The sequence below is a fragment of the Talpa occidentalis genome, unplaced genomic scaffold, assembly GCF_014898055.3.
Source record: "Talpa occidentalis isolate TD23 unplaced genomic scaffold, MPIMG_talOcc4v2.1 talOcc4.5, whole genome shotgun sequence".
Taxonomy (NCBI): Eukaryota; Metazoa; Chordata; class Mammalia; order Eulipotyphla; family Talpidae; genus Talpa; species Talpa occidentalis.
In genome coordinates, this window is record NW_023604861.1 from 100,188,223 (window position 1) to 100,216,221 (window position 27,999).

The following is a 27,999-nucleotide window of genomic DNA, read 5'->3' on the forward strand; positions in this document are numbered from 1 at the left end:
ATTCACAAAGAACTCTTACAACTCAACAACAAAAAGAAACAACCCAATTTAAAAATGGGTAGAAAAGCTAAACAGATACTTCTCTGAAGAAGAAATACAGATGGCCAAAAGGCACATGAAGAAATGCTCATCAGTATCATCATAGAAATTCAAATCAACACCACAATGAGATACTACCACCTCACACCTATGAGAATGGTCTATTGCAAACAGACCAAAACAACAAATGTTGATAAGATTTTGAAAAAAAAAGAACCTTTGTATATTATTGGTGAGAATGAAGACTGGTCCAGCTCCTACTGCAAACGGTATAAAGGTTTCTCAAAATATTAAAAAACAGATCTACCATATGTTCCAGTGATTCTACTCCTAGGCATCTACCTAAAGAACAAAATACACTAATTCAAACAAAACATTCACTCCCATGTTCATTGCAGCACTATTTAAAATAGTCAGTCTATGAAAATAACCTAAATGCCAAAACACAGAGGACTGAATCAAAAAGTTGTGATATATATATATATATATATATATATATATACACACAATGTACTACTAGTCAGTTATCAAAAAATATATAAACTTGCCATTCACAGCAACATAGATGGAGTTGGGGGTGGTGATTATGCCAACAAAATAAGTCAGAAGGAGAAAGAGAAATATCCGATGGCATTACTTATACGTGGAATATAGAAAAGCCAAACATAGGGTCACATAAAGCCAAAGAAATAAACCTAGAAAACTGACTACCAAAAAGATAGGGAGGGGCAAAAACAAAGTGGGGAGGGAACACAGTGGACTATGGTGATGGATTATGGGTGTGTTGCTGGGGGCTGCAGTGTGGTAATAACACCTAAAGGAAGATATACTTCTAAAAGAAACAATGATCTAAACCTCAATTTAAAAAAAGTATTACTATTTACAATAGGTAAGCTTTGGAAACCCAAATGCCCAAAAATAGATGACTGGATCAAGACGATGTGGTATATATACACAATGGAATATTACTCAGCAATCAAAAAAGATAAACTCATGCCATTTGCAGCAACATAGATGGAGCTGGAAGGGATCATGCTCAGTGAAATAAGCCAGAAAGAAAAAGAAAAATACCGGTGGTCTCACTCACAGCAGGAATTTAGAAAACCTAAATAAGGGACCAGGAAAAATACTAATTATAATAAAGTAAAAATCAAAATCAACAAGCAACTATAAACCAGAGACACACTACGGGGGGGGGAGGGGAGGAGAAGGGAGTAGGATCAAAACAATGGTGGTGGGAATTGTATGGGGACTATAACCAAGATGAAAATGCATACATTGTGCAAAAATGAAAAAATGATGTAAAAAATATATAAAATAAATAAAATGAAATAAAATGAAAAAAATAAAGTTAAGCACAAAAAATTTTAAAAAGTATTTCTTTTCATACAGTGTGGACAATGGATTAAATGGGAATATGACTGAAAGCAGAGAGAAAATAGGACACTGCATTATTCTAGATTAAGAGGTTACCATGATCTGAATAAAAGTGAGAACAGAGAAAAGAGGATTATTCATTTCATAGATATTTGGGAGGTAGAACAGTCAGAAATTAGGAATAATTCATTCCTTTGTTTCATCAGTTTTTGTAGAACATCTAATATGTATCAAGTATTGTGCATACACTAGGAGCTACAGTGGCAAGACAATATGGTCCAAGCCCTGATGGATCTTAGAATTCAGAAGGAAAAATAAATAATTATGCAAACAATTAATTATAACTATAATAAGTACTTCAAGGAGAAATGCAGGATGTTTTTACATTGAAATCTGACGCAGTCATACCAATATTGGGATCAAAAACCTTGAGGAAGTGACTTTTTTATTATGATAAAACTTACCATTTTAACAATTTAAATTGAACAACTTGGTGACATTAATACATTTATAGTGTTGACAGCTATTACTATTATCCAGTTCTAGAACTTACTAATCACCCTAAATGGAAACCCCATAGCCACCCTTCCCTATTGTCCCCTGTCAACCACGAATCTGTTTGTGTCTCTATGGATTTCCTATTCTCGATATTTCATATGAATGCAATCATATAAAATGTGGATTTTGTGAATTTCCTTTCACTTAGCACAGTGTTTTCAAGGGCTGTCGGATATATAAGTACTTCATTCACATTTATGACCAAATAATATTCTATTTTAGGAATATATCACATTTTGTTTATACATTTCTCAGTTGTACATTTGGGATATTGCTACCTTTTGCCTATTGTGAATTAGAGTTGCTATTCATGTGCCAAGTTTTTGTTTGAACACATTTTCAGATTTTTTGGGTATAAACCTAGGAATTAAATGACTAGGTAATAAGATAATTTTATGTTTAACTTATTGAGAAGCTGCCAAACCTGTGTTCCACTGTAGCTATACCATTTTATATGACCACCATCAATAAAAAGTAAAAGGGTTCCAATTTCTCCCTATCCTCATTGCCATTATTTCCTATTATGGTCATCCTAGTGCATGTGAAGGGACATGCTAATATTGTTTTGATTTCCATTTCCCTAATGACTAATGAAGTAGACTATTTTTTATGTGCTTATTGACCATTTGTATATTTTCTATTGAAGTCCTTCACCCTGTTTTGAGTGGAGTTTTAGTTTTAGATTGTAAAATTTCTTTATATATTCCTGATGCTACACTCCTATCAGATATATGATTCGCAAATATATTCTATTATTTGTGTGTGTTCTTTCATCTTCTAGATAGTATAGTTGGATGCATAAAGTTTTAAATTCCAATTAAGTCCAATTTATCTACTTTGTCACTTATTGTTTAAATAATATTTAATAAACCATTGTAAACTCCAATGTCATGAACTCTGTTTTTACAAAAAATTGTATAGTTTTAGCGCCCAAATTAAGGTGATCTATTTTGGCCAGTTTACCATTTGCTTTTTCAATGTGGTAAGTGTCCAAATTCATTCTTCTGCATATGGCTATCCAGTTGTCTAAGTAACACTTGTTAAAAGACTGTTCCTTCTACATATAATGGTCCTAGTGCCCTTGTTAAAAATCAATTGATAATAGAGCTATGGGTTTATTTCTGGATTCTGAATTCTATTCCATTGATCCACATGTCTATTCTTATGCTATTTCAATTACTGCAACTTTATAGCAAGTTTTGAAATTAGGAAATGTGGGTCCTTCAATTTGTTCTGTTTCAAGATTGCTTGGGCTGCTCTGAGTTCCTAACAATTCCATATGAATTTGAGGATTGCCCTTCCCAGTCCTAATAAATAAAGGAACAAACTCCATGGGATTCTATAAGGATTATATTTAATCTGAAGTTTGGGAACTATTGCCATCCTAACAATATTAAATCTTTTAATCCATGAACATGAAATAACTTTCCATTTATATAGGTTTTCTTTAATTTCTTTCAGCAAAACTGTGTAGTAGGAAGTAACATTTATTTTAATGAATGTGTGAAGTTAGCAGGGGAAGTGGTGACCTGGCATGGCAGCTGGACACAGTGTTCAAATGTCTGACATAGTGAGTGGTGACACTCTATGTTGGGAAAAAGGACAGAGAATATAAGGAGACATCACTGAATTGAGTTTAGATGTATTGAGACTCAGTGCCTAAGAGATATTTAACTCAGAGAGCTATCAATTTCTCTTTCAAAATATCCTTACTTCAGAAAGGATGCATGTTTTGTATTGAAAATGACAATCCAACTCTTTTTTCAGGAGATTTCTTTGGCATCAAAGAAAGAATATGCTTTATACAGATTTTGTATTGTGTTATTTTATTGCATTGGGCAGTCTCTACCATATCAATAGGTTATTACATATTTATGTCAAGCAATTAGAATTTCATTTAAAAAAATAACTGTTCTTAAAGATCACCATAAGAAAAAATTTTTCTTTGTTTTAACATAAAATACAGTTGAGGTTTCTCTACCTTTGGATAATGTTGGTCGTTTATACTTACCACATAATTTTCCTTTTAAATATTCTCTAATTAATGGCGCAAATAAGTAAACTTTTAATCAAAGTATGGGAATATTTTCTTACATGCTTTATTTCCCTTCTCTCATGCCCCTCTCTCCACATACTCCCTGCCACATACCACATATGTTAAGAACATATGACAAGTGATACTCAGCTCCTTGTCAATTCTTCTAGAAAGAAGACAGACTGAAATTAATATTGCAATTGTCTAGTGCTTAGATCATTGCATTACCTAGCAAAGGTATCAGTATTGCGCATTTATCAGTATATTATTTAATACTAGTAAGAATGATTTTTGTATATTATTCTCTAAAATGTTTATAAAGGGCATCTTATTTTAAGTTATTCAATATTTAAAACCAATCTAAAGGCTTAAACTAGATGAGTAAGCCCAAAGGCTTTTAAAAATCAAACTAAAGGGCCTCTCTGGTGACACAAGGGATTAAGTCTCAGCAATATGAAGCTATCTATCGGCAGCCATGGCAGCACAAGTTCCACCCCTGGCCAGGGAGCTAGCCCACATGGGTCAGTAGACCTCTCTTGTCTCACCCACTACTCCCCTCAGCAGTATATTTTAGTAGATCCGCCTGTACTGCTCCCCACTCTGTCTCTGGTGAATCCTCTCACCCCCTGCACCTCTGGCCTATAACCCCAGTTCTTTTTTCTTTTCTTTTCTTTTTTTTTTTAATAGAGGCATGTTTTATTTATTTATTTGTTTGTTTGTTTGTTTTGTTTATACATGCACTGGGTACAGTCAGAAGCGTGGGAGGGTGAGAGAATTCACCAGAGCCAGAGTGGGGAGCAGAACAGGCAGAAGGACCTAAGTACACTGCTGAGGGGAGCAGCGGGCGGCAGGAGAGGTATGCACGCCATGTGGGACCCTCCTCCAGTGGCCGGGGAGCTGCCAGGGATCGAACCGGCGCTGCAGAGGCTGTGGGCAGCTTCGCAACCCAGCGCTCAACCGCTGCGCCACTGGGGAGGCCCTAACCCCAGTTCTTGTATATATAAATAAATAAATCTTTTTAAAAATAAAACTAAAGTGGATATATAATATAAATTTATAGTAAAATATCAAAGTGCTAATGATTAAATAAAACCTAAGCCAGGGTGCTATTCTACATTACTATAGTTATACTAATAGTGACTATATAAAATGAGAAATTGTCTACATATGATACTATTAATGGCAAGACTTATTTTATTAAAATGGAAAGATACAAATAACTTATATCAGTAAAATACAATACTTTTCAGACTCTAATATCAACATTAAATCAGCCTATGGACAGAAAAGATTAGCTATTTAAGAGGCTTTAGGGGAAATAAGAAAACATCACTAAACTTGTTATGCTGCATTACAGACAGCTACCACAGGCAAAATAAATAAATAAAATGGCAATTAAATTGATTGCAGTACTTTAATGTTTTAAAGAAAACTTATTAAAAATACAGATTTTTAAAAATCTTACATTCTTGACAGATATGACAGATATAGCATCACCTACCTTTCTAAATAGTAGGATAAACACAATTGTAGAAAATGTATGTTAACTAGTGGTACAATACTATGGATTTAAAAACCCAGTACTATGGATTTAAAAACTCCTACTATCTGCTGTTTTGATGTCAGATTATGGCCTGGAACTTATGTCAGATTGGTTCCAAAATGGAATATTGGGTACCAGGCCAGTACTGGCAAGCTGTGCCTATTTTGACACAACTTCTCTAGTCATGAAAGCATAAATCACAAAGAAAAATTTAACCAACCAATTATTTGAGATACCAAGAAAGGAAAGGAAATCAGTTTTGTAAAAACACTTTTCCCTCTTTTTTACAAGCTTCTTTATTTACTCCGGATAGTTAACATAACAGTGTTCAATAGTGAAGTAAGCAGATTTTACACTCACTATTACTGTATGGATAGAAAAGAGCCATATTCATTTTGTTTTTATAAGTCATCTCAGATCACTGCAATATGGCACATGACAACAGAGATTCAGAGGCACACAGTTAATAAAAACATTTAACATTGTCAAGCATTCAAAAGATAAATGCAATCATATAGCAAAAAAAATCAGTTTGTAACCTTGACTTTTCCCAAGGACATGAAGAATCATTTTGTGTGTCAGAAATCTCTATAGCAAAGATTCCTAAAAGAGAGAAAAAATTATGCAGATTAGTATTTTTAACTCAACAATTTCAATATGTACAAAAAAATGTATTCTAGCATTACTTTGGCATAATCATTTTCCCCAGATTCTGTGAAAGAAAACAGATATAATGCATTTTTTCATTCAGTTTTCACAAACTAATACATCTATAATATGGAATAATATTCACTAAAAAGGGGCAAACTATTGATGTATGACTATTGATACATACAATGTCGATGGATCTCATGAACACTATGGTGAATGAAAAGAAACCAATCCCAAGGGAGTACACAATTTTATGATTCCACTTATATAACATTCTCAAATGACAAAATTATAGAGATGGAGAAGAAATTAGTGTTTGCCAGAGGAGAGGGATAGAGGCAAGGAGTGTTACTATAAAGTAGTATAATGAGGAGGGAAGTTGCTTGGTGTTGATGAAAGATTTAAGTGTCTTGATGGTGGTGGTGGTATATGTGGTATGTAAAAATAAAAAGCTGCATGCATACACACATGAATGAATGTAAAAACAAGAGAAAACTGAATAAGTGCTATAAATCAGTAAATTTTATTATACCGACATCAATGTCCTGGTTTATATGATGCTGCCATTGAGGAAGCTGGAAAAGGATATGTAGGGCTGTTATACTATTTTTGCAACTATCCATGAAACTACAATCATTTCAAAATAAAAATAAAACAAAACTGTGGTATGGCCCAATAATGGGTTACTAATCAGTAGTTTAGAAGGAACAACAACAGCTGATATACATTAACAACCTGGATAAATCACAAATATGCTATGCTGAGTAAAAGTCAGCCACTAGAGGCTATATATTGTACAGATATACTGTTCAGTTCCATTTATATGATAACATGGAAAAAAGCAAAACTATCTTAACAGTAAAATTAACAGTGGTTGGGGGGAGAATAAATTAAGTATGTTGAGTATTGTCTAGATAATAGATGTCACACTAAGGATACTACTTAAAACTAACAACAAAGGGTTAAGTGATAAAACTGGGAGTTAAAACCACTATTAAGAATATAAATAGAGGGCTTCCCTGGTGGAACAAGGGGTTAAGATGCAACCTATGAAGCTATCCGCAGCCACTGCAGCATGAGTTTGATCCCCTGCCAGGGAGCAACCCACATGACACAGCAGACCACTCCTGACTCACCCGCTGCTCCCCTCAGCAGTGTATTTCAGTCAATCTGCCTGTTCTGTTCCCCAGTCTGTCTCTGGTGAATCTTCTCACCCCCTTCACTTCTGGCCTATACCCCAGTTCTTGTAATGCATAAATAAATCAATCTTTAAAAAAAAAAAAGAACATAAATAGGAAAAAAAAGAATATAAATAGAAAAGTTACCATTATAATAAAACAGTTCTGAAAGTGCTTATGGAACTCAAAACACAAAAAAAGTTATAAAACAACAACAGAATAAAGATAAGAAAAATATGAAGCAGCTACAATTAGAGATAACAAAACTAAGAAACACTACAGCTGATTTAAAAATTATAAATGAGGACCTCAATAGCAGACAAACAAAAGCAGTGGAGAGAATTAATGCGCTTGAAAACACCATGTTGGAGAACACACAAATAGAACAACGCAGAGAAAAAAAGAATTTTAAAAAATGAAAATAGTGTAGGAGCCCTCTGGGACATCTTAAAGAGTAATAACATCCATATTATGGGGGTCCTACAAGAAGAGAAAGAGAAAGTCATAGAAAACCCATTTAAAGAAATAATCACTGAAAATAATTAGTTTGGGAGACAAACCAGACATTGTGTTCCTAGAGGCCCCAAGAGTTCTAAACAAAATACCAGACGGACACACACCAAGACACATTATAATACAACTGTTGAAGACCAATAACAAGAATGAAATATTAAAAACATGAAGAAAAAAAAGGATACCATATAAGAGAATACTAGTTAGATTGTCAATGGAGTTTTTAGCAGAAATATTACAAGTATGAAGGGTCTGAAAAGAGATATTTAATGTACCTAAAGAAAGACTCCTAGCCCAGAACACTTTACTCAGCAAGATTAACATTCAAGACAGAAGGAAGAGTGTGAGCTTCACTAAAAAGCAAACACTATCAATGAAAGAATTTATCAATGCCAAGTCACACATGAAAGAAATCCCAAAGGGGTTGTTTTACTGTAAAGCAACAGAACAAAGGATATTCAGACAACAGACTGCTAAGTCATTTACCATGGAGGGAGAAAAGGAGTCAACAATGTGGCAAATCAGAAAGTAAGAGAAAGACCATATAACAGGTCACATGAGTAGTCATTATATACTAACCTCAGTAGAACCCTCAAACAAAAAAATAATAAAAGTAACATGTAAAACAATGTAAACGGAAATTAATCAAAACATAATAGGAAGCCCTCAAGGGGAAAAAAAAGGCAAGACTAACCAAAAACAAAACAAAATAAAATGGCAATGAGCACTTATGTCTCAATAACCAACATAAGTGTAAATGGTCTGAACGCACAAGTCAAAAGGTGTAGAGTATTTGTTTACAAGAAACTTACCTTACTGGGGCCTCCCTGGTGGTGCAAGGGGTTGAGTCTCAGCACTAAGAGGCTATCGGAAGCCACTGAAGCATGAGTTGGATCCCCAGCCAGGGAGCTAACCCACATGGCACACAGCAGACCTCTCCTATCTCACCTGCTGCTCCCCTCAGCAGTGTATTTCGGTCAGTCCGCCTATTCTGCTCCCCTACTCTGTCTCTGGTGAATCCTTTCACTCTCCCACACCTCTGGCCTAACCTCAGCTCTTGCACGCATAAATAATTAAATCTGGGCCTCCCCAGTGGCACAGCTAGTTGAGCGCAATGCTGTGAAGCTGTCCACAGCCACCTCAGCGCTGGCTAGATTCCGGCCAGCCAGGGAGAATCCCACATGGCGCAGCAGACCTCTCCTGTCTCACCCGCTGCTCCCCTCAGCAGAGTATTTCAGTTGATCTGCCTGTTCTGTTCCCTGCTCTGTCTCTGGTGAATCCTCTCACCCGCATCTCTGGCCTGTACCCCAGCTCTTGTATAAATAAAAATAAAAAAAAATTAAATCTAGTTAAAAAAAAAAAAAAGAAACTTACCAACAGAGATAATCATAGACTTAGAGTTAAAGGCTGGAAGACAATTATACAGGCAAATTACAATTTAAAAAATCTAGAACTGTTATACTCATATCTGCTAAAAGAGACTTTCAATTAAGAAAGAAAATACTGGGGCCTCACTGGTGGCGCAAGGGATTAAGTCACAGCACTATGGAGCAATCCATAGCCATTGCAGCATGAATGATCCCCGGCCAGGGAGCTGACCCACATGGTACAGCAGACCTCTCCTGTCTTGCCCGCTGCTCCCTTCAGCAGTGTATTTCAGTCAATCTGCCTGTTCTGTTTCCCACTCCGTCTCTAGTGAATCCTCTCATCCCCCTCCCTCACCCCCTACACCTCCGGCCTGCACCCCAGCTCTTGTATGCACAAATAAATGAATCTTTTATTTTTTTTAAAGATTTATTTTATTTTATTTTTTTATTATATAAGTACTGGGTACAGTCAGAAGTGCGGGAGGGTGAGAGAATTCACCAGAGCCAGAGCGGGGAGCAGAACAGGCAGAGTGACGAAGTACACTGCTGAGGGGAGCAGCGGGCGGCAGAAGAGGTCTGCGCGCCATGTGGGACCCTCCTCTGGTGGCCGGGGAGCAGCCGGGGATCGAACCGGCGCTGCAGAGGCTGCGGGCAGCTTCGTGACCCAGTGCTCAACCGCTGCGCCACTGGGGAGGCCCAAATAAATGAATCTTTTAAAAAAAGAAAGAAAATACTATCATACTATAGTATGATTAATGGTCTAATACAACAAATAGAAATAAAAATCATAAACATATATGTACAAAATCAGGGAGCAACTGATACATAAGAAAACTAAGAACAGAACTTGAGAGGTATTGATAACATAATAAAAGTAGGGAACATTAATATCCCAATTACAACAACAGACAGATTAACAAGACAAAATATAAATAAGGAAACAATAGGTTTAAATGAGGAGCTAGACCAAATAATTCTCTTTTTTTGGTCTTTCACATTTTTATTTTATTTTTCTCTGATTTTCATTAATTAATAGCTAGGAAGACACTTCAAATCTTTTTTAAATTTTTTAAATTTTTATTTATTTTTTTACATCATTTTTCATTTTTGTACAATATATGCATTTTCATCTTGCTTGTAGTCCCCATACAATTCCCATTACCCTTGTTTTGATCCTTCTCCCTCTTCCACCCCCTGTAGTGTGTCTCTGGTTTATAGTTGTTTGTTGATTTTGAGTTTTACTTTATTATAATTAGTTTTTTTCCTGGTCCCTTATTTAGGTTTTCTAAATTCCTGCTATGAACGAAAACATCCAGTATTTTTCTTTTACTTTCTGGCTTATTTCACTGAGCATGATGCCTTCCAGCTCCATCCATGTTGCTGCAAATGGCATGAGTTTATCTTTTTTGATTGCTGAGTAATATTCCATTGTGTATATGTACATCTTCTTGATCCAGTCATCTATTTTTGGGCATTTGGGTTGTTTCCATAGCTTAGCTATTGTAAAAAATGCTGCTATAAACATAGGGGTGCAGGTGCCCTTTTGAATTAATGTTTCTGTGTCCTTTGGGTAAATACCTAGGAGAGGAATTGCTGGATCATATGGAAGCTCCATCTTTAGCAGGTTGAGGAATCTCCACCACAGCTTTCCATAGTGGTTGGACCAGTTTGCACTCCCACTAGCAATGCAGGAGAGTTCCTTTTCTCCACATCCTCGCCAACATTTGTTGTTGCTAGTTTTTTTAATATGTGCCATTCTCACTGGTGTAAGATGATATCTCATTGTAGTTTTGATTTGCATTTCCCTGCTTACAAGTGATGTTGAACATTTTTTCATATGCCTGTTGGCCATTTGCATTTCCTCTTCAGAGAAGTTCTTTTTTAGCTCTTCTGGCCATTTTTTGACTGGATAACTTTGTTTTTGTTGAGTCTCATCAGCTCTTTGTAGATTTTTGTGATCAGTCCTTTATCACTAGTGTTGTGTGCAAAAATTTTCTCCCAAACAGTGGGGTGTCTCTTTGTTTGGTCGCTGTCTCTTTTGCCATACAGAAGCTCTTTAATTTGAGGTAGTCCTAGCTGTTTATCTTTGCCTTCACTATCACTGCTTTGGGTGATGTGTGTTTAAAGATGTTACTGGGGTGTATGTCATGTAGTGTTCGCCTTTATTTCCTTCTATATATTTTTTGGTTTCAGGTCTTATGTCTAGTTCTTTCATCCATTTTGAGTTGGTATTTTTTTTGTTAAGATTTATTTATTTATACAAGCACCAGGTACACTCAGAAGCACGGGAGGGTGAGAGAATTCACCAGAGCCAGAGCAGGGAGCAGAACAGGCAGAAGGACTGAAGTACACTGCTGAGGGGAGCAGCGGGCACAGCAGGAGAGGTCTGCGCGCCATGTGGGACCCTTGCCCAGTGGCTAGGGATTGAACCAGCACTGCAGAGGCTGCGGGCAGCTTTGCAACCCAGTGCTCAACCACTGTGCCACCAGGGAGACCCATTTTGAGTTGGTTTTTGTGCACGGTGTGAGGTAGTAGTCAAGCTTCATTCTTTTGCATGTAGTGACCCAGTTTTCCCAGCACAACTTATTGAACAGACTTTCTTTGCCCCATTGCATATTCTTTTCTCCTTTGTCAAAGATTAGTTGACCATAAATCTGTGGGTTTATTTCTGGATTTTCTATTCAGTTCCATTGGTCTGTGTGTCTGTTCTTGTTCCAATACCATGCAGTTTTGATTATTTTGGCATTGTAGTACAGTTTGAAGTCTGGGAGTGTGATACCGCCATTCCCTTCTTTTTTTTTCAGGAGAGCTTCAGCTATTTGGGTTTTTGATGGCTCCATATGAATTTCATCAATATTTGTTCTATTTCTTTGAAGAATGTCATTGAAATTTTTATTGGAATAGCATTGAATCTGTGAATTGCTTTTGGTAGGATGGCCATTTTGATGTTAATTCTTCCAATCCATGAGCAGGGGATGTCTTTCCATTTCTTTGTGTCTTCTATTTCTTTTAACAGTGTTTTATAGTTTTCTTTGTATAGGTCCTTTACCTCTTTTGTTAGCTTTATTCCCAAGTACTTGATTTTTTTTGTTTCAATAATAAAAGGAATGGTTTTCTTGATTTCTTCTTCTTCGGATTTATTGTTTGTGTATAGGAAGGCTACTGATTTTTGTGTGTTGATTTTGTATCCTGCTACTTTATTAAACTGATTGATTAGTTTGATTAGTTTTTCTGTGGAGTTTTTGGGGTTCTCTATGTATATCATCATATCATCTACGAATAGTGATAGTTTGACTTCTTCCTTCCCTATTTGGATTCTTTGTATGTCTTTCTCTTCTCTTATTGCTCTGGCTAGGACTTCCAGTACTATATTGGAAAAGCAGTGGTGAGAGAGGACATCCTTGTCTTGTTCCAGATCTTAATGGAAATGCTTTTAACTTTTCACCATTGAGAATGATATTGGCTATGGGTTTGTCATACATGGCCTTTATGATGTTTAGGTATGTTCCTTGTATCCCGAGAATTTCAAGGGCCTTTATCATAAATGGGTGTTATACTTTGTCAAAAGCTTTCTCAGCATCTATTGATATTATCATATGGTTTTTATTTTTGTTTTTGCTGATGTATTGGATTACACTGATTGATTTTCAGATGTTGAACCATCCTTGTGTCCCTGGAATAAATCCTACTTGGTCATGGTGAATTATCTTATGGATACATTGTTGGATTCTGTTAGCTAAAGTTTTATTAAGGATTTTTGCATTAGTGTTCATTAGAGAAATTGGCCTGTAGTTTTCTTTTTTTGTGTTGTCCTCATTCGGTTTTGGTATTAATGTAATGTTGGCTTCATAAAACGTGTTTGGTATTATCCCTTCCTTCTCAATTTTTTGAAAGAGTTTATGAAGAATAGGTACTGGTCCATTTCTGAATGTTTGGTAGAATTCATTTGTAAATCCATCTGGTCCTGGGCTTTTGTTTTTGGGGAGGGTTTTGATTACCATTTCAATGTCACTGCTTGTAACTGGTCTGTTTAGGTGTTCTATTTCTTCTTTACCTAGCTTTGGGTGATTATAAAGTTGTAGTAATTTGTCCATCTCTTCTAGATTGTTGAATTTATTTGCATATAAGTGTTCATAGTAGTTGCTGATTATTTTTTTTATTTCTGCTGTGTCTGTTGTGATTTATCTTCTTTCATTTGTGATCCTATGTATTTGTGCTTTCTCCCGTTTTTCCTTTTTGAGCCTGGCTAGGGATGTCTATTTTATTTATTTTTTCGAAGAACCAACTTTTGGTTTCATTGATCTTTTGGATTGTTTTTTTAAATTTCTATTTCATTTATTTCTGCTTTGATTTTTATTATTTCCTTTCTTCTACTGGTTTTTGTTTTTTTTTTTCCTTGTTGTTTGTTGTTTTTCTAGTTCTTTGAGATATAAAATTAGGTTGTTTCTTTGAGTTCTTTCTTGTTTCTTGATGTGAGCCCTTATTGCTATATATTTTCTTCTTATTACTGCTCTTATTACTGCTCTTGCTCTTGTTCCATACATTTAGGAAATTGGTGTCCTCTTTGTCATTCAACTCAAAGTATTTTTAAATTTCTTCTTTGATCTTCTCATTAGTCCAGTGGTCTTCCAGTAGTGTGGCTTTCAATCTCCATGAGGTAGGAGGTTTCCTTGCCTTCTTTTTATGGTTTATTTTTAGTTTGATGCTTTCATGGTGAGAGAAGATGGTTGGTATCATTTCAGTCTTGGTGTATCTGTTGATGTTTGTCTTGTGTCCCAGTAGGTGATTGATCCTGGGGAATGATCTGTGTGTGCTTGAGAAAAATGTGTACTCAAATTTTTTGGGGTTTAGTGTTCTACAATTGTCTGTTAAGCCCATGAGCTCTAGATCCTTATTTAGAGCTTTAGTGTCCTTATTTATTTTTTGTCTCGTTGATCTATCCATTGTTTGATAGTGGTGTGTTGAAATTTCCTACTACATATGTATTTTCTCTGATGTCTGTTTTCAGAGATGATAATAGTTGTCTGATATATTTTGGTGTTCCTTCATTTAGTGAGTATATGTTAATGAGTGTTATGGCTTCTGCTTTTTTTTTTTTAAGATTCATTTATTCACACAAGAACTGGGGTACAGGCCAGATGTATGAGAGGGTGAGAGGATTCACCAGAGACAGAGCGGAGAACAGAATAGGCAGACTGACGAAATACACTGCTGGGGGAGGGGAGCAGCAGGAGAAATAGAAGAAGTCTGCCCCACCATGTGGGATTCTTGCCAGCTGACAGGGATAGAACCCACACTGCAGAGGCTGTGAACAGCCTCACAGTGCAGCGCTCAATTGCCTGTGACACCAGGGAGGCCCTATGTCTTCTTGATGTATTGTCCCATTGATCATAATGTAGTGATCATCTGGGTCTCTTTTTACCTTTTTGAGTTTGAAATCTGTCTTACATGATATCAGTATAGCTGTTCCTGCCTTCTTTTTTGGTCCATTTGATTGTAGGATTGTTTTCCATTCTTTTACTTTGTCTATTTTTATCTTTTGTAGTTAAATGTGTTTCCTGAAGACTGCAAAAGGTTGGGCTTTGTTTCTTAATCCAGCCTGCGACTCTGTGTCTTTTTATTGAAGAGTTTAGTCCATTTACATTTAGAGTTAATATTGATATGTTAGCATCCGTATTTGCCATTTTGTTTGTCTTTTCTCTGGTTTTATTTATTTATGTAAATTTTTTTGTCTTGTTTTGCTCTTATTCATCCCTCTGTTGGTTCTGGCTTTAGGACTCCTTGTAGTATTTTTTGAAGTGGGGGTTTAGTTGTAATGAAATTCCGGAGTTTTTCTGTTTGTCTGGGACGGTCCTTATTCTTTCTTCATAGAGAAAGGAAAGCTTTGCAGGATTGAGTATTCTTGGTTGGCATTTGTTATCTTGGAGTTTGTTGACTATGTCCCTCCACTCTCTCCTTGCCCATAGTGTTTCTTCAGAGAAGTCTGATGTCAGCCTGATTGGTTTTCCTTTGTATGTTATCTGTTTCTTCCCTCTTGTCAGCTTCATTATTTTTTTGTCTTGGATTCTTGGGAGCTTTACTATTATGTGTCTTGCTGTATTTTTCCTTTCATCATGGAAGTTTGGTGTTCTTCTTCCTTCTTGTATGTCTATTTCCAGCTCCTTCTTCATGTTTGGGATGTTCTCTTCAATTATTTCCTTGAATATTTTCTCTGTCCCTATGTCTTTCTCCTCTCCTTCTGGGATTCCATTACTCTTATATTTCCTTTCCTCATGGAGTCTGATAGTTTCCGAAGTCTTTCTTCATTTTTTTCCTTTGTACTTCTCTTTCCTTTTCTGTTTTGGTTCTTTTTATTTCTGTGTCTTTGAGAGTACTTATTCACTCTTCTATTTCATCTATTCTGCTTTCATTGCTTTTCCCAGAGTTCTTTAGCTCCTCCATTAATCCTTTGATCTCCTCCATTTCTTTCACATTCCCTCATTCAATCTCATTCTTCTGAGCATTGATTATTTTTCCCATATCATTTTCTACTTCTTTCAGTTTTTTTAATCACGATGATTTTAAATTCTCTATAGGGAAGACTCATAAGTTCCTCTAAGTCACTCGTGTTGCAGTCTGGTGTTAATGATTGTCTTTTTGTGGTGTGTCTTCTCTCTGGAGATGTACTTGGTTGCTTGTAATTTTTTTTCTCCCTGTTGCTTGTTTTCTAATTTGTCCTATGCATTGGGACACTGTTGCTGGTACTAGCCGGCATCTCTTTCATGTGCTCTTTCTGGGATGTTGGGAACTGGTGGTCCAATCAAGTCCAATACTGTTATGCCAGAAGTCCAGTAGGGCAGTGGTATTATGGATATGTTAATGGTTGCTGTCCCTGAAAATCTCCTCCTTCTGTATTTGTTTAATTTCAGAGGTGGGTCTTGAGGTCCCACAGACTGCCCTGGCAGTGGCTGGATAACCCGCTGTGCTCCAAATCACTGGATTCTCCTCTCAGCTCCGATTTGTTGCAGGGCCTGGCTTGTGAGGGCCTTCAGCTCACGTCTGACTGTGGGGACAGCCCTTTCTCAGTTCCACACAACAGCTTTGGTGTGGTCCAGATGGGCGCAGAATTCCCTGTCTTAAATATGGTGAGTCTGCTGGGCACTTCCCTGGGTGTGCCCTGGGTGTGCCCCAGCAGTGGCTGGATCCCCATCTGGGCTCTGACTCACTGCCAGGCAGAGCCTGGCTTGTGGGGCCCTTCAGCTCACCTCTGACTGGGGGGACAGCCCTTTCTCAGTTCCACACAACAGCTTTGGTGAGGTCTGGATGCACGCAGAATTCCGTCTTAAATATGGCTTGTCTAGACCAAATTAATTCTAACAGGTATCTATAGAACACTCCACCCTAAACCTGTTGCATATACATCTTTTTCAAATGCACATTGATATTTTCAAGACTGATCATATCTTGTTAAACAAGTTTCTCTATACAGAAAATCCTAAAAGCTCCATCAAAACGTTATTAGACACAGTAAACAAATATAGCAAAATGGCATGTTACAAAATCAGCATACAAAAATCCATAGCTTTTTTATATACAGACACTGAACAAGAAGCAAAAGAAATCACGAAAACAGGAGACAAGATAAAATTATCTCTTTTGTAGATGACATGAGAGAATAGTCATAAAGAATCAATGACAAAATTTGGGGGCCTCCCCGGTGGCGCAGTGGTTGAGCATTGGGCTGCGAAGCTGCCCACAGCCTCTGCAGCACTGGTTCGATCCCAGGCCACCGGGAGAGGGTCCCACATGGCGCGCAGATCTCTCCTGCTGCGCCCGCTGCTCCCCTCAGCAGTGTACTTTGGTCCTCCTGCCTGTTCTGCTTCCCGCTCTGGCTCTGGTGAATTCTCTCACCCTTCTGTGCATCTGACTGTACCCAGTGCTTGTATAAATAAATAAATAAATTAAATAAATACCAAAAAAAAAAGAATCGATGACAAAATTTAATGAAACAACAAAATAAATATAACCAGGTAACAAGATAGAAAAATAATATGCAGAAATAGCATTTTTGAAGATATAATCATAGGGAAAAAAACATTTATAATAACAACAAAAAGGATAAAATAATTGGGATAAATAAGGAATGTTCTAAAACCTACATAAAGAAAACTACAAACCATTTCTGAAAGACAAAAAGTAAATTTTAATAAACAGAAACACATTTCTTGGTCAGGATGCCTCAACATTATCAAAATGTCAGTTCTTCCCAAGTTAATTTATAAATCAATATGAGCATAATTCTAATGAGTTTTTCTTATTAGGGCTAAAGAAGTTAACCCTAAAGTTCAAATGAAAAATAAACTCACAGTAAAATGTACATAAATACTTAAAAGGAAGTATACTTGGTGGTAGTAGCCCATTAGTATGCTAGAGCTGGTCAGAGTTGATTGTAATTACAGTAAATCCTCATTTAACATCTTGGAAACTGCCCCTTTAAGCAAAAATGATTTATAATGAAATCAGATCCTTGAATAATGTTATCCATTCAACATTGGCTGGGATTTTTTTCCATATCAACTTTATAACAAAATTACTTTGAAGAAAAAGACTTTGAGAACTTGTTATATTCAGAAATTTTGAGAGCTGGTGGTTAAAGCACTGGTAGCTTGAAATTGGCCACAGTGGGAGTATTTATATCAAGAAATTGGCAAATGCTACAAATCAGGACTTCTCCCTCCCCTTCTTTGGAGAGCCAATTTACCAGCAAACCCTCAGACTAGCCCTAAAAACTTAAAATGTTGCAAAGTTTCTACAAGTAAAACAGTGTGGACTGGCACATAAATAGACCCAAAGGAATAGAATAGAGGGTTCAGAAAGAGACTTGAAACACCAGGACAAAGTCTAATTTTAAATAAATGATCATGGGACAACAGTATAGGTATTTTGATATAGGGAGTGGTGTTGTAACATGTGTCTGAAGAGGTGCTAATTATAACCCCCAATAATATACAATGTTATAAGCCATTGTTATTTTAATTTTAAATGCCCTTGTTAAAAAATCAGTGTTTTGTTACTAAATTTTCTTTCTGTATTTAACTATCTTTCCAGTGCCTGGGAAAAACTGGGGTTAAAAGTATCAGCCATCTATACTTAGCTTACAAGAAACTCATTTAAAACAACACAAACTTGGTTCCTCAGTCTACTAAAAATGGAGCTACTAAACGATCCGGCAATTCCGCTCCTAGGGATCGTCCCAAAGGACACAAAAACATTCATTCAGTGTTTTTGCACCCCTATGTTTTGTATCCCTATGTTTATTGCAGCACTATTTACAATAGGTAAAACCTGGAAACAACCCAAATGCCCAAAAATAGATGACTGGATCAAGAAGATGTGGCATACATACACAATGGAATATTATTCAGCAATCAAAAAAAGATAAACTCATGCCATTTGCAGCAACATGGATGAGACTAGAAGGAATTATGCTCAGTGAAATAAGCCAGAAGGAAAAAGAAAAATATCGGATGGTTTCACTTATAGCAGGAATATGGGGGAAACAAATTAGACATCAGTGTAAAAAAATAACAACAGTACAAAACACAACAAAGCAAAAACAGACAGTTATAAATCAGAGACATATTGCAGGGGAGGAGGAGGAAGAGGAGTAAGAGGGAGGAAGGAAGGGATGAGTACAGGGGACGTAGGTGATGGTGCATGGGTGCACTGGTGAAGGAAACTCTACAGGGACTACACCTGAGGAGACAGGGGAAGCAAATATTATTTAAAAATGAACAATGATGTAAAACATAAAAAATAATTTACAAATAATAAATGCTGTTGTAATTTATACACATTGAAGAACTATGTCATGTAAATCAGTGGAGCTGTAAAAGCATCTTTAGTAATATATTAAATATTTATGGATGAAAAAATATAAATAAATAAAACAACACAAACTTAAAGTGAAAGGCTGAAGTAAGCTACTTCAAATCAATAACACTGAGAGCAAAGGTGGAACTACTATCCTTATATTTTATAAATTAGACTTTCAGCTAAAAATAGTAATCAGTAACAAACATGGCAACAATTCATCAACACAATGTAACTGTTATATCATTTATGTACCTAACACAGGGGCACCTATTAATATAAAACTACTATTAGCAGACCTAAAACAACACATTGACAAAAACCTTAATAGTTATGGCTTCAACACACTGCTTACACAAAGGGAAAGATTATCCATAACAATCTATAGATTACAAAACAGATCATCTAAAACAATCTATACATTAACAAAAAGTTAATAGAGAATATAAAGCCCTTCAGTGAAGTGTTGGACATAATATAAACAGTTACAAGGCCTTCTATCCCAAAATAAATGAATATATATTATCACCAAATACATGAAATATTCTTAAGACTGGATCATACACAGGGCCATAAAACATGTCTAAAAATTTTATGAAAATAGAAATTATATCAAGCTTCTTCTCTGATCACAAGGGTATAAAACTAGAAATTAACCACAAAAAGAATCCTGGAATAAATCAATATATATGGAGACTAAAAAAAAAAGTATTGTGGAATACCTCTTGGGTCAGTGAAGAAATCAAAGAAGAAATTAAAATTTATCTGAAGATTAATGAAAATGGGGAGACAATCTACCAGATCCATATGGATGCTCTAAAATGGGTATTATGAGGGAAGTACATAGCAATACAGGTTTACATCAAAACAAATTGAGTTTTACAACTGAAAAAAGCTAGAAAAAGAGGAGTAAACAAAATAAAAAATTAGAAGAAAGGGAATAATAAAAATTAGAATGGGACTAAATGAAATAGAAAATTAGAATGAGCAATGAAACCAAGCACTGGTTCTTTGAAAAGATAAACAAAATTTACAAATCCTTAGCTTGGCTCACTATAAAAAGAAGAAAACCAAAATAAAAAAAAATCAGAAATGAAAGAGGTAAAATTATAACAGATGCCACAATAATATAAAAGCTCATAAGACCCTACTGTGAACATCTTTGTGCTAACTGGACAATGTGGGAGAATAGACAAATTTTTAGAATCATACAACCTTCCAAGACTGAGCCAGGATAAAAAAGACAAAAAGCCCAATCAAAACACAGAAATTGAATGAATAATCAAAAGTCTCCTTAGGACAGATGTCCAGGATCAGATGTCTTCTCTAGTGAAATCTAACAAACCTTCCATGAGGACCTAATATTTATCTTACTCAAGCTCTTCAAAAAAATTGAAAAGGGTTGAAAAGTTCCCTGATACATTTTATAAGGCCAACATTACCCTGATCTCCAAATCAAACAAGGACAGCACAAAGAAAAATATATACCAATATTTTTAATGAATATGATGTAAAAATTCCAAACAAAATCTCAGCAAACTGAATCCAAAATATATTATGAAAATGATCCACCAGGATCAAGGTTTCATGCTAGGGATACACAGTTGATTCGACAAAATAAAAATCAATCAATGTCATTCACCAGACTAACAAAAATAGAGGGAAATCACATGATCATTTCAAGACACCTAAAAAGCACTTGACAAGATTCAACACCCACTTATGATAAAAACTCTCAAAAAAAATGGTAATAAATGGAACTTATCTCAACACAATAAAGGCCATACATGACCAACCCACAGAGAACTTACACTTCGTGCTGAAAAACTGGAAGCATTTTCTCTAAGATCATGAACAAGTCAAGGATGCCCACTTGTATGACTACTGTCCACTTGTACGACTACTGGAATTCCTAGCTGAAGCAATCAGGCAAGAAGAAGACACAAAAGAAACCCAAATTGGAAAAGAAGTGAAACTATCACTATTCACAGTTGACATAATATACACTGAAAACCTATATGACTACCAAAAATTTTCTAGAATATATAAATACACAAAAATCTGTTGGATTTCTATATGCAAACAATGTATCAAGAGAAGTAGAAATTTTAAGAAATCCATTTACAATTGTACCAAAAAGAATGAAATACCTGGGAGTAAACCTAACAAAGGAGGGGGGAAAATTATATTTCAAAAACTATAAAGCACTGTTAAAGGAAATAAAATAAAATACAAAGAAATGGAAAGAAAGCTCATGTCCCCGGATTGGAAGAATAAATACTGTTAAAATGGCCATATTACTTAATGCAATTTATTGGTTCAACACAATATGTAACAAAATCACAATGACTTTTTTCAAGTAAATAGAATAAACAATTATAAAAGTTGTATGGAACCACAAAACAGCCAAAGCAATTCTGAGAGAAAAGTGAAGGGATCACACACTCTGACTTCAAACTGTATTACACAGTAAAACAGTATAGTGTTTGGAATTAAAGCAGAAACATAGATCAATGAAATTGAATAGAGAGCCAAAAATAAACACTAATATGGACAGTTAATCTTTGACAAAAGAGCCACTACTCCACATTACAGAAAGGAAAGCCTCTTTAACAAATCATGTGGAGAAACATGGACAATAACATGCAAAAAATGAAACTTACTTAACTACATACACAAGAATTAACTTAAAATGATTAAAGACTTACATATAAGACCTGAAACCATAAAAACCTTAAAAGAAAATTTAAGTGATAACACTACTGAACACAATCCCAATGGCAAGGATAACAAAAGCAAAAATAAACAAGTGGGACTAAGTCTAACTAAAAAGCTTTGGTACCACAAAATAAACCATAAGAAAAACAAAAAGCCGATCAATCTATGGCCTAGGAGAAGATGTTCGCCCAAAATGTGTCTGACAAGGAGTTAATTTCTAAAATATATAAGTACTCATACAACTCAATAACAACAAAAAACAAATTGAAAAATGGTCAAAAGACCTAGTCACTTCTCCAAAGATGGCATCCAGATGGCCTACATGCACATGAAAATAAAATGTTCAACATCACTTGTTATAATGGAAATGCAAATCAAGACAATGAGATATCACCTCACCCCTATGAGGATCAAAGAGAATTGAAACAACAAATGTTGGTAAGGATGCCGAGAAAAAGAAACACTCATCCATTTTTGCTGAGTATATAGTTTGGCACAGCTTCTATCGAAAAATACATGGAGATACCTTTAAAAATTAAAAATGGAAATACCACATGAACCAGCAATACCACTGTTATTTATCCAAAAAATAAGAAAATGTTCATATGAAAAGACATGTATGCCTATGTTCGTAGCAACATTATCTACAAAAGCCAAGTTTTAGAATCAACCTAAGTGCCTGGTTACAGATAACTGGGTAAAGAAATTGTGGAATATATACTCAGTGGAAAACTACTCAGATTTTAAAAGGATGAAATAGTGCCTTTTGGACCAAAATGGATGGACCTTGAGGTGAGTATACTAAGTGAAGTTGGAAAGTGGAAGACAGATCCTGGAAAGTTTCACTTATTTGTATAATATAAACAACCAAAGAACACATTACTGGCAAAACACAGCAAAAATGATTCTTAGACTCTGTGAAAAACATCCTGGTTACCAGAGAGAACAGAGGTGAAGGACGTGATAGGAGAAGGAAGAGGATAGGACACTGACATGGAGTTTGGTGAAAGATGAATGAAGCAAATGGGCATAAGGAAATGTGCAAGTTATATAGCTATGTGAGTGGTTGCAAATAAATAAAAAAAAGCACGTGTTGTTTCAAACACATATAAAGCAAATGGGTTAAACATTTAACAATGAGGATGGGTAAAAAGCATACTGATGTTCATTGTGTTGATTTAATTTTGAAATGATTTCCAAACAAAAAGGTCTTTACAAAATTTGTGACATATATGAATATATCTAAAATATTTTCCTAGAAAAATTTAACTTTTTACTTTCCTAGAGCATGTATGTCATATGGTACACAATAAGTTTTTCATGTGCTTTTATCAACAAAATATTGGTTGACTATTATAATACAACATACATGCTCTAGGAAAGTAATTATGTTGAAAATAACATTATGAATGATAGACTTTTTGTATTTCCCAACTCACTCAAATATTCATTATATAGACTGGGAAATATACTGCCATATGACCCCAAAAGAATGGATCCTTAAACCACTTACTCTTCTAATGATCGATCCAGGCCTCGGTCAGGAGATCGATGGTGAGCACGTTCTGGTGAATGACATTTTGCATTTTGCTTTATTGTAGAACTCAAATGATAAGCATTACTTGAGTAATTCTGGCGGCGAAGCTCTTGCACAGCCCTCTCCCTAAAGCGAAACAGTGAGATTTTTAAACTTCATTTGCAGTGACATTATTAATACTACTATAAAACTAGAGTTCAATTCATACATTAAAAATCTAACCATCGGCGCCTCCCTGGTGGCACAAGGGGTTAAGTGTCAGCATTATGAAGCAATCCGCAGCTACTGCAGCACAAGTAAGATCCCCCAGCCAGAGAGGTGACCCACATGGTGCAGCAGACCTCTCCTGCCTCTGCCACTGCTACCCTCGGCAGTGTATTTCAGTCAATTTGTCTATTTTCCTGTTCTGCTCCCGACTCTGTCTCTGGTGAGTCCTCTCACCTCCCAACCCCCCTGCACCCCAGCTCCTATATGCATAAATAAATAATCTCTATAAATAAATAATATATACATACATACATAAATAAATAAAAATCTAACCATCATAAAATAAGCAAAATCTATTCTTATTCAAGAAACAATCATTTCCATGCTGAACACTGCATAGAGACAAACTTGCCTTTCAAAGCGCTCTGTCCCGAGTTGTCTTTTGGTAATATCTAAATCAGCCTCCAGTTGTGTTACAACATTTCTGAATTGGGCAACATCTCTACTCTGGATGGCCCTATGAAAGAAAATATGAGTGACAGGTGATTAAACTTAAAATATAGAGAGGATACTAGAATACATTAAACCTTGCTAGCAATGGTCTCTCAACTAGATCCAAGTCAAACTGTGATTTTATGGATAGACATATAAGTATATGCAAAATATGCCAATTTTAGATGTTGTAAACGTGCAAAGTAGCCTATGAAAAGACTATGCTGTCCCAATCCCATTCAATTAGTTAAACCTTTTCTGTCAGTTTCCCTATAATTAGATGGGGTGTTACTATCTATTGTACATCTATATTATCTATTACTATCTATTATATATCTATATTATCTATCTATTGCAAATCACTTTTATAAAAGTACATTGAGATATGATATGTATAGTAATATGAAATAACACTAGAATCATTAGCACCACGATTAATATGTTCTATTTTATAACTACACACACACATATACATATTATCAACCAAGAACTTTATATAGGCTTATAATGAAATTTAATATACTCAGTGTTAAAAACAAAATCTCCTCAATATAACAGAATTTTCTTAGGGCTAAATAATACTTCAAACCCTGTGATAAAACACATTCTCATCAGGAAGATAATGACAGATGAATGCTGCTTGCACAAAAGAGTCTGTCCTCTTTGTTTTCAGGATTGCATTATAGACTACTGAAATCTAAACTTTAGAGACTAAAAATACAAAAATGTATTATGCTCCCCAGTTCTACATGATAGTACTTAACAGCTGGGCTAAAAGAGAAAATGCCCTTTTAAGGTAGGAGTTTTGGCACACTTCACACACTTCACTAAGGACGATTTTCATTTATCAGCTTGAGAAAGTGATCCTACAGAACGCGCTGAAGGTATAACCAAAGCACAGTTGCAGTGAGTGAAAAGACTCAGCCATAGCTGCCAAAACCTGAAAATAGTTTTTAAAACAAATTTGCCCTGATTCTGCAGCCTTTGCTTAGTCAGAGACTCCTCTAAATGGCTAGTACCTGAGGCCATGATTTCCATTCTCTCATCCCATTTTCAAATGAGAGGGCAGGGTCTAGGTGGATAAAAAAGTGTCATTGATGGGACAGATAATGGGCTTATGGGTGTGGTGTGGTGACATGCAGCTGAGGCGGTGTGATCCTATGCTTCTGAATGGCATACAGTGTTGTAAACCATTGTTACCTCAATAAATAATAAACAAGCAAATATTTTTAAATGCTGTAAACAAACTTGAGTACCTTTTATTTGTATATGTTTTTGTAAAATTGTTTTTTTTTTTTAAGATTTATTTATTTCTATAAGTACCGGGGTACAGGCCAGATGTGAAGGAGGGTGAGAGGATTCACCAGAGACAGAGTGGGGGACAGAACAGGCAGACTGACAAATTACACTGCTAAGGGGAGCACTGGGCGAGACAGGAGAGGTCTGCTCGCCCTGTGGGTTGCTCTGAGGCTGGCTGCGATAGAACCGGCATTGCAGAGGCTGCGGACAGCTTCACAGAGTGGTGCTCAACAGCCTGTGCCACCGGGGAGGCCCCTGTTTTTGCAAAATTGTTAAATAAATTTCAAGAATTAAAAAAAAAACAAAACACAGGGGTCTCCCCAGTGGCACAGCGGGTTGAGCACCCCGCTGTGAAGCTGTCCTCAGCCTCCGCAGTGTGGGTACGATACCGGTGGGCAGGTGAGAATCCCACATGGCACAGCAGACCTCTCCTGTCTCGCCCAGTGCTCCCCTCAGCAGCGTATTTCTGTCGTCTGCCTGTTCTACTCCCAGCTCTGTCTCTGGTGAAACCTCTCATCCTCCCGCCCTCTGGCCTGTACCCCAGCTCTTGTATAAAAATAAATAAATCTTAAAAAAAAAAAGCAAAATCAGAGGTTAAGGGTCCATATTAGTTTTGTGAGAGGTAACCAAATTCCCAACCCTTCAGCTAAAGGTCTTGTGCTAACAATATTAGAGATTCTCAAAAAAACCAATGCTCTGGGTAGGTCTTTAGTTTCTGTGAATGCAGAAGTTCTTTTGTGTACCCAGTATAACTTATAGGTACATTAAGAAATACTATCTGCCAAGTGATAAGTACACCAGATGGATCCATATATAGAAAAATTGTTCTGATTTCAGAAGTGCTTGATTTTCCCCCCTAATCTGTTTATAGTATTTCCTAAAGACATTATTTCATTTATTTTTCCTACTTTTCAAATATTTTATTTTATTGTGGTAATACTATATTTTGGTATTGATTCAAGGGGATACTATCACACCTCTCCAGATGTATGTCACCAGCCACTCCCACCACCAAGACACCCACCATCCTCTACCATAGTCCATTTGTCTCCCTCCACACATTGCTATCCACCCTCCCCCACCCACTCTATTATATTCAAAGTTCTGTTGGAAACAAGAGATGATTAAACTTAAATTTAGACAAACACATAATAGAAATAAGCACTAAATCTCAGGCAAATCACAATATTTCTGGCCCTTGGTTTAAAAAATGGCAAATTATGGGCACTAAAACTTTCTAAATTCAACTCTTAAAACCCTCCCAATCTATAAAATGCCAAAAATTAAGAAACTAGGACTTAATGTTATTATATTGCTGACCAACTCACATTTTATTTTCTGCCAAACAAAGGTGTTCTTTAAGAAGCTGAATTTCAGATTCTTTTTCTTGAAGGGCTATCTGAGACTGATACTCTTTGTCTCGATTGGCCACCAGCAAAGCTTCTAGATTCTGCATGGAGATTCTCTCATTTGTCATCTGACTCCTGAGGAGTTCTATTTCAGAACGAGCAGAATCTAACTCATTCTCCATCTGTACAAAAACAGGAAAATAACCTATACTTATTCCCTTCATTCAACATATTATCAGAGATTCATTAAATGTATTATGTTCTAAATTGACAAACCTTTTTAATTTTTTGACTAAGAATTTTGTCCTTACCAAACCAAACACACACACAGAGTATCACTTTACCCAACTCTCTATCAAATCAAAAAATTCATTCAAGTAAAGACTTATTAATCCAGAACTGTAAACAATTTCCATTTCCACTTTTCATGTTTCTTTATACATTTCTACAAAACTGACATGGTGATATCTGTAACTACTGCTTTGTTATGAGTTAGGTGAATTACAAGCTTATGGAATGTCATTGTACTCCATAATAAGGAGGACATTCCCTCCTGCATAAATCCGTGGAAAGCTTCATTTTCTGAAGATCATTGTGAGCCTAGAATATGTTCTATAAGCCATTGTTATTCAAAGGAGGAAAACCAGACATAACTATTAAGAAAAAGCCTATTCCTTGTCTTATAATATACATTAAAATAAATATATAGGCATTTGAAAAGTTAAATATGAAAAGATAAAGTCTAAGAAAATAGAATTAAATAAAAATGAAAATATCGGGGCAAATAAGGGAAGAACTTTCTAGACTGTGTACAATTTAAAAATGATATCTGGAAATAAAAAACAAAGACATTGATAGACAGTATAAACTTTTTAAACAAAATTTATAAGGAAAAACTGGAAGAAAATAAAAACAGTAAATAGTTGATCTTACTAATTTAAGAAACTGATACAAATTGATAAGAAATACAAAGTAATGATAGGAACAAAAATATGAATACAACTAATAGTGAATATATTGAACATTTTACCTTTATTAATAAGCAAATAAGTATAAATTTAAAATAAGATAATATTTCTAGTCCAGGGTTTCTTAACCTGGAGACTATTGATCTTTTTGGTTGGATAATTATGTGATATGAACTGCCCTATACATAAGATGTTTAGCAGCATAGCATCCCTGACCTCTATTCATTAAAAGCCCGTAGCAGTCCCCACCCACCCTGTTTAAAACAATAAAAAATTTCTCCAGATACTGCCAAATGTCCTCTGAGGAGTAAATCGC

The 27,999-nt window shown here is 35.7% G+C and overlaps 1 protein-coding gene across 6 annotated transcripts in view; it reads right to left on the reverse strand.

Annotated features, from left to right (window-relative positions):
• Positions 1 to 27,999, reverse strand: part of TSGA10 (testis specific 10) — a 104,896-nt gene that overhangs the window by 1,426 nt on the left and 75,471 nt on the right. For 5 of the 6 annotated variants that reach the window (XM_054701898.1, XM_037527939.2, XM_037527943.2 and 2 more), the window contains exons 17-20: positions 26,695 to 26,897; positions 23,988 to 24,092; positions 23,345 to 23,494; positions 5,181 to 6,155 (exon numbers count right to left, since the gene is read on the reverse strand). In XM_054701898.1, coding sequence (XP_054557873.1) covers positions 6,131 to 6,155; positions 23,345 to 23,494; positions 23,988 to 24,092; positions 26,695 to 26,897 — 483 coding nt within the window. In that variant the 3' untranslated portion in view covers positions 5,181 to 6,130. Of the gene's footprint in view, positions 1 to 5,180; positions 6,156 to 23,344; positions 23,495 to 23,987; positions 24,093 to 26,694; positions 26,898 to 27,999 lie in introns of those variants that run through there. The other variant, XM_037527932.2, reaches the window with a different exon arrangement.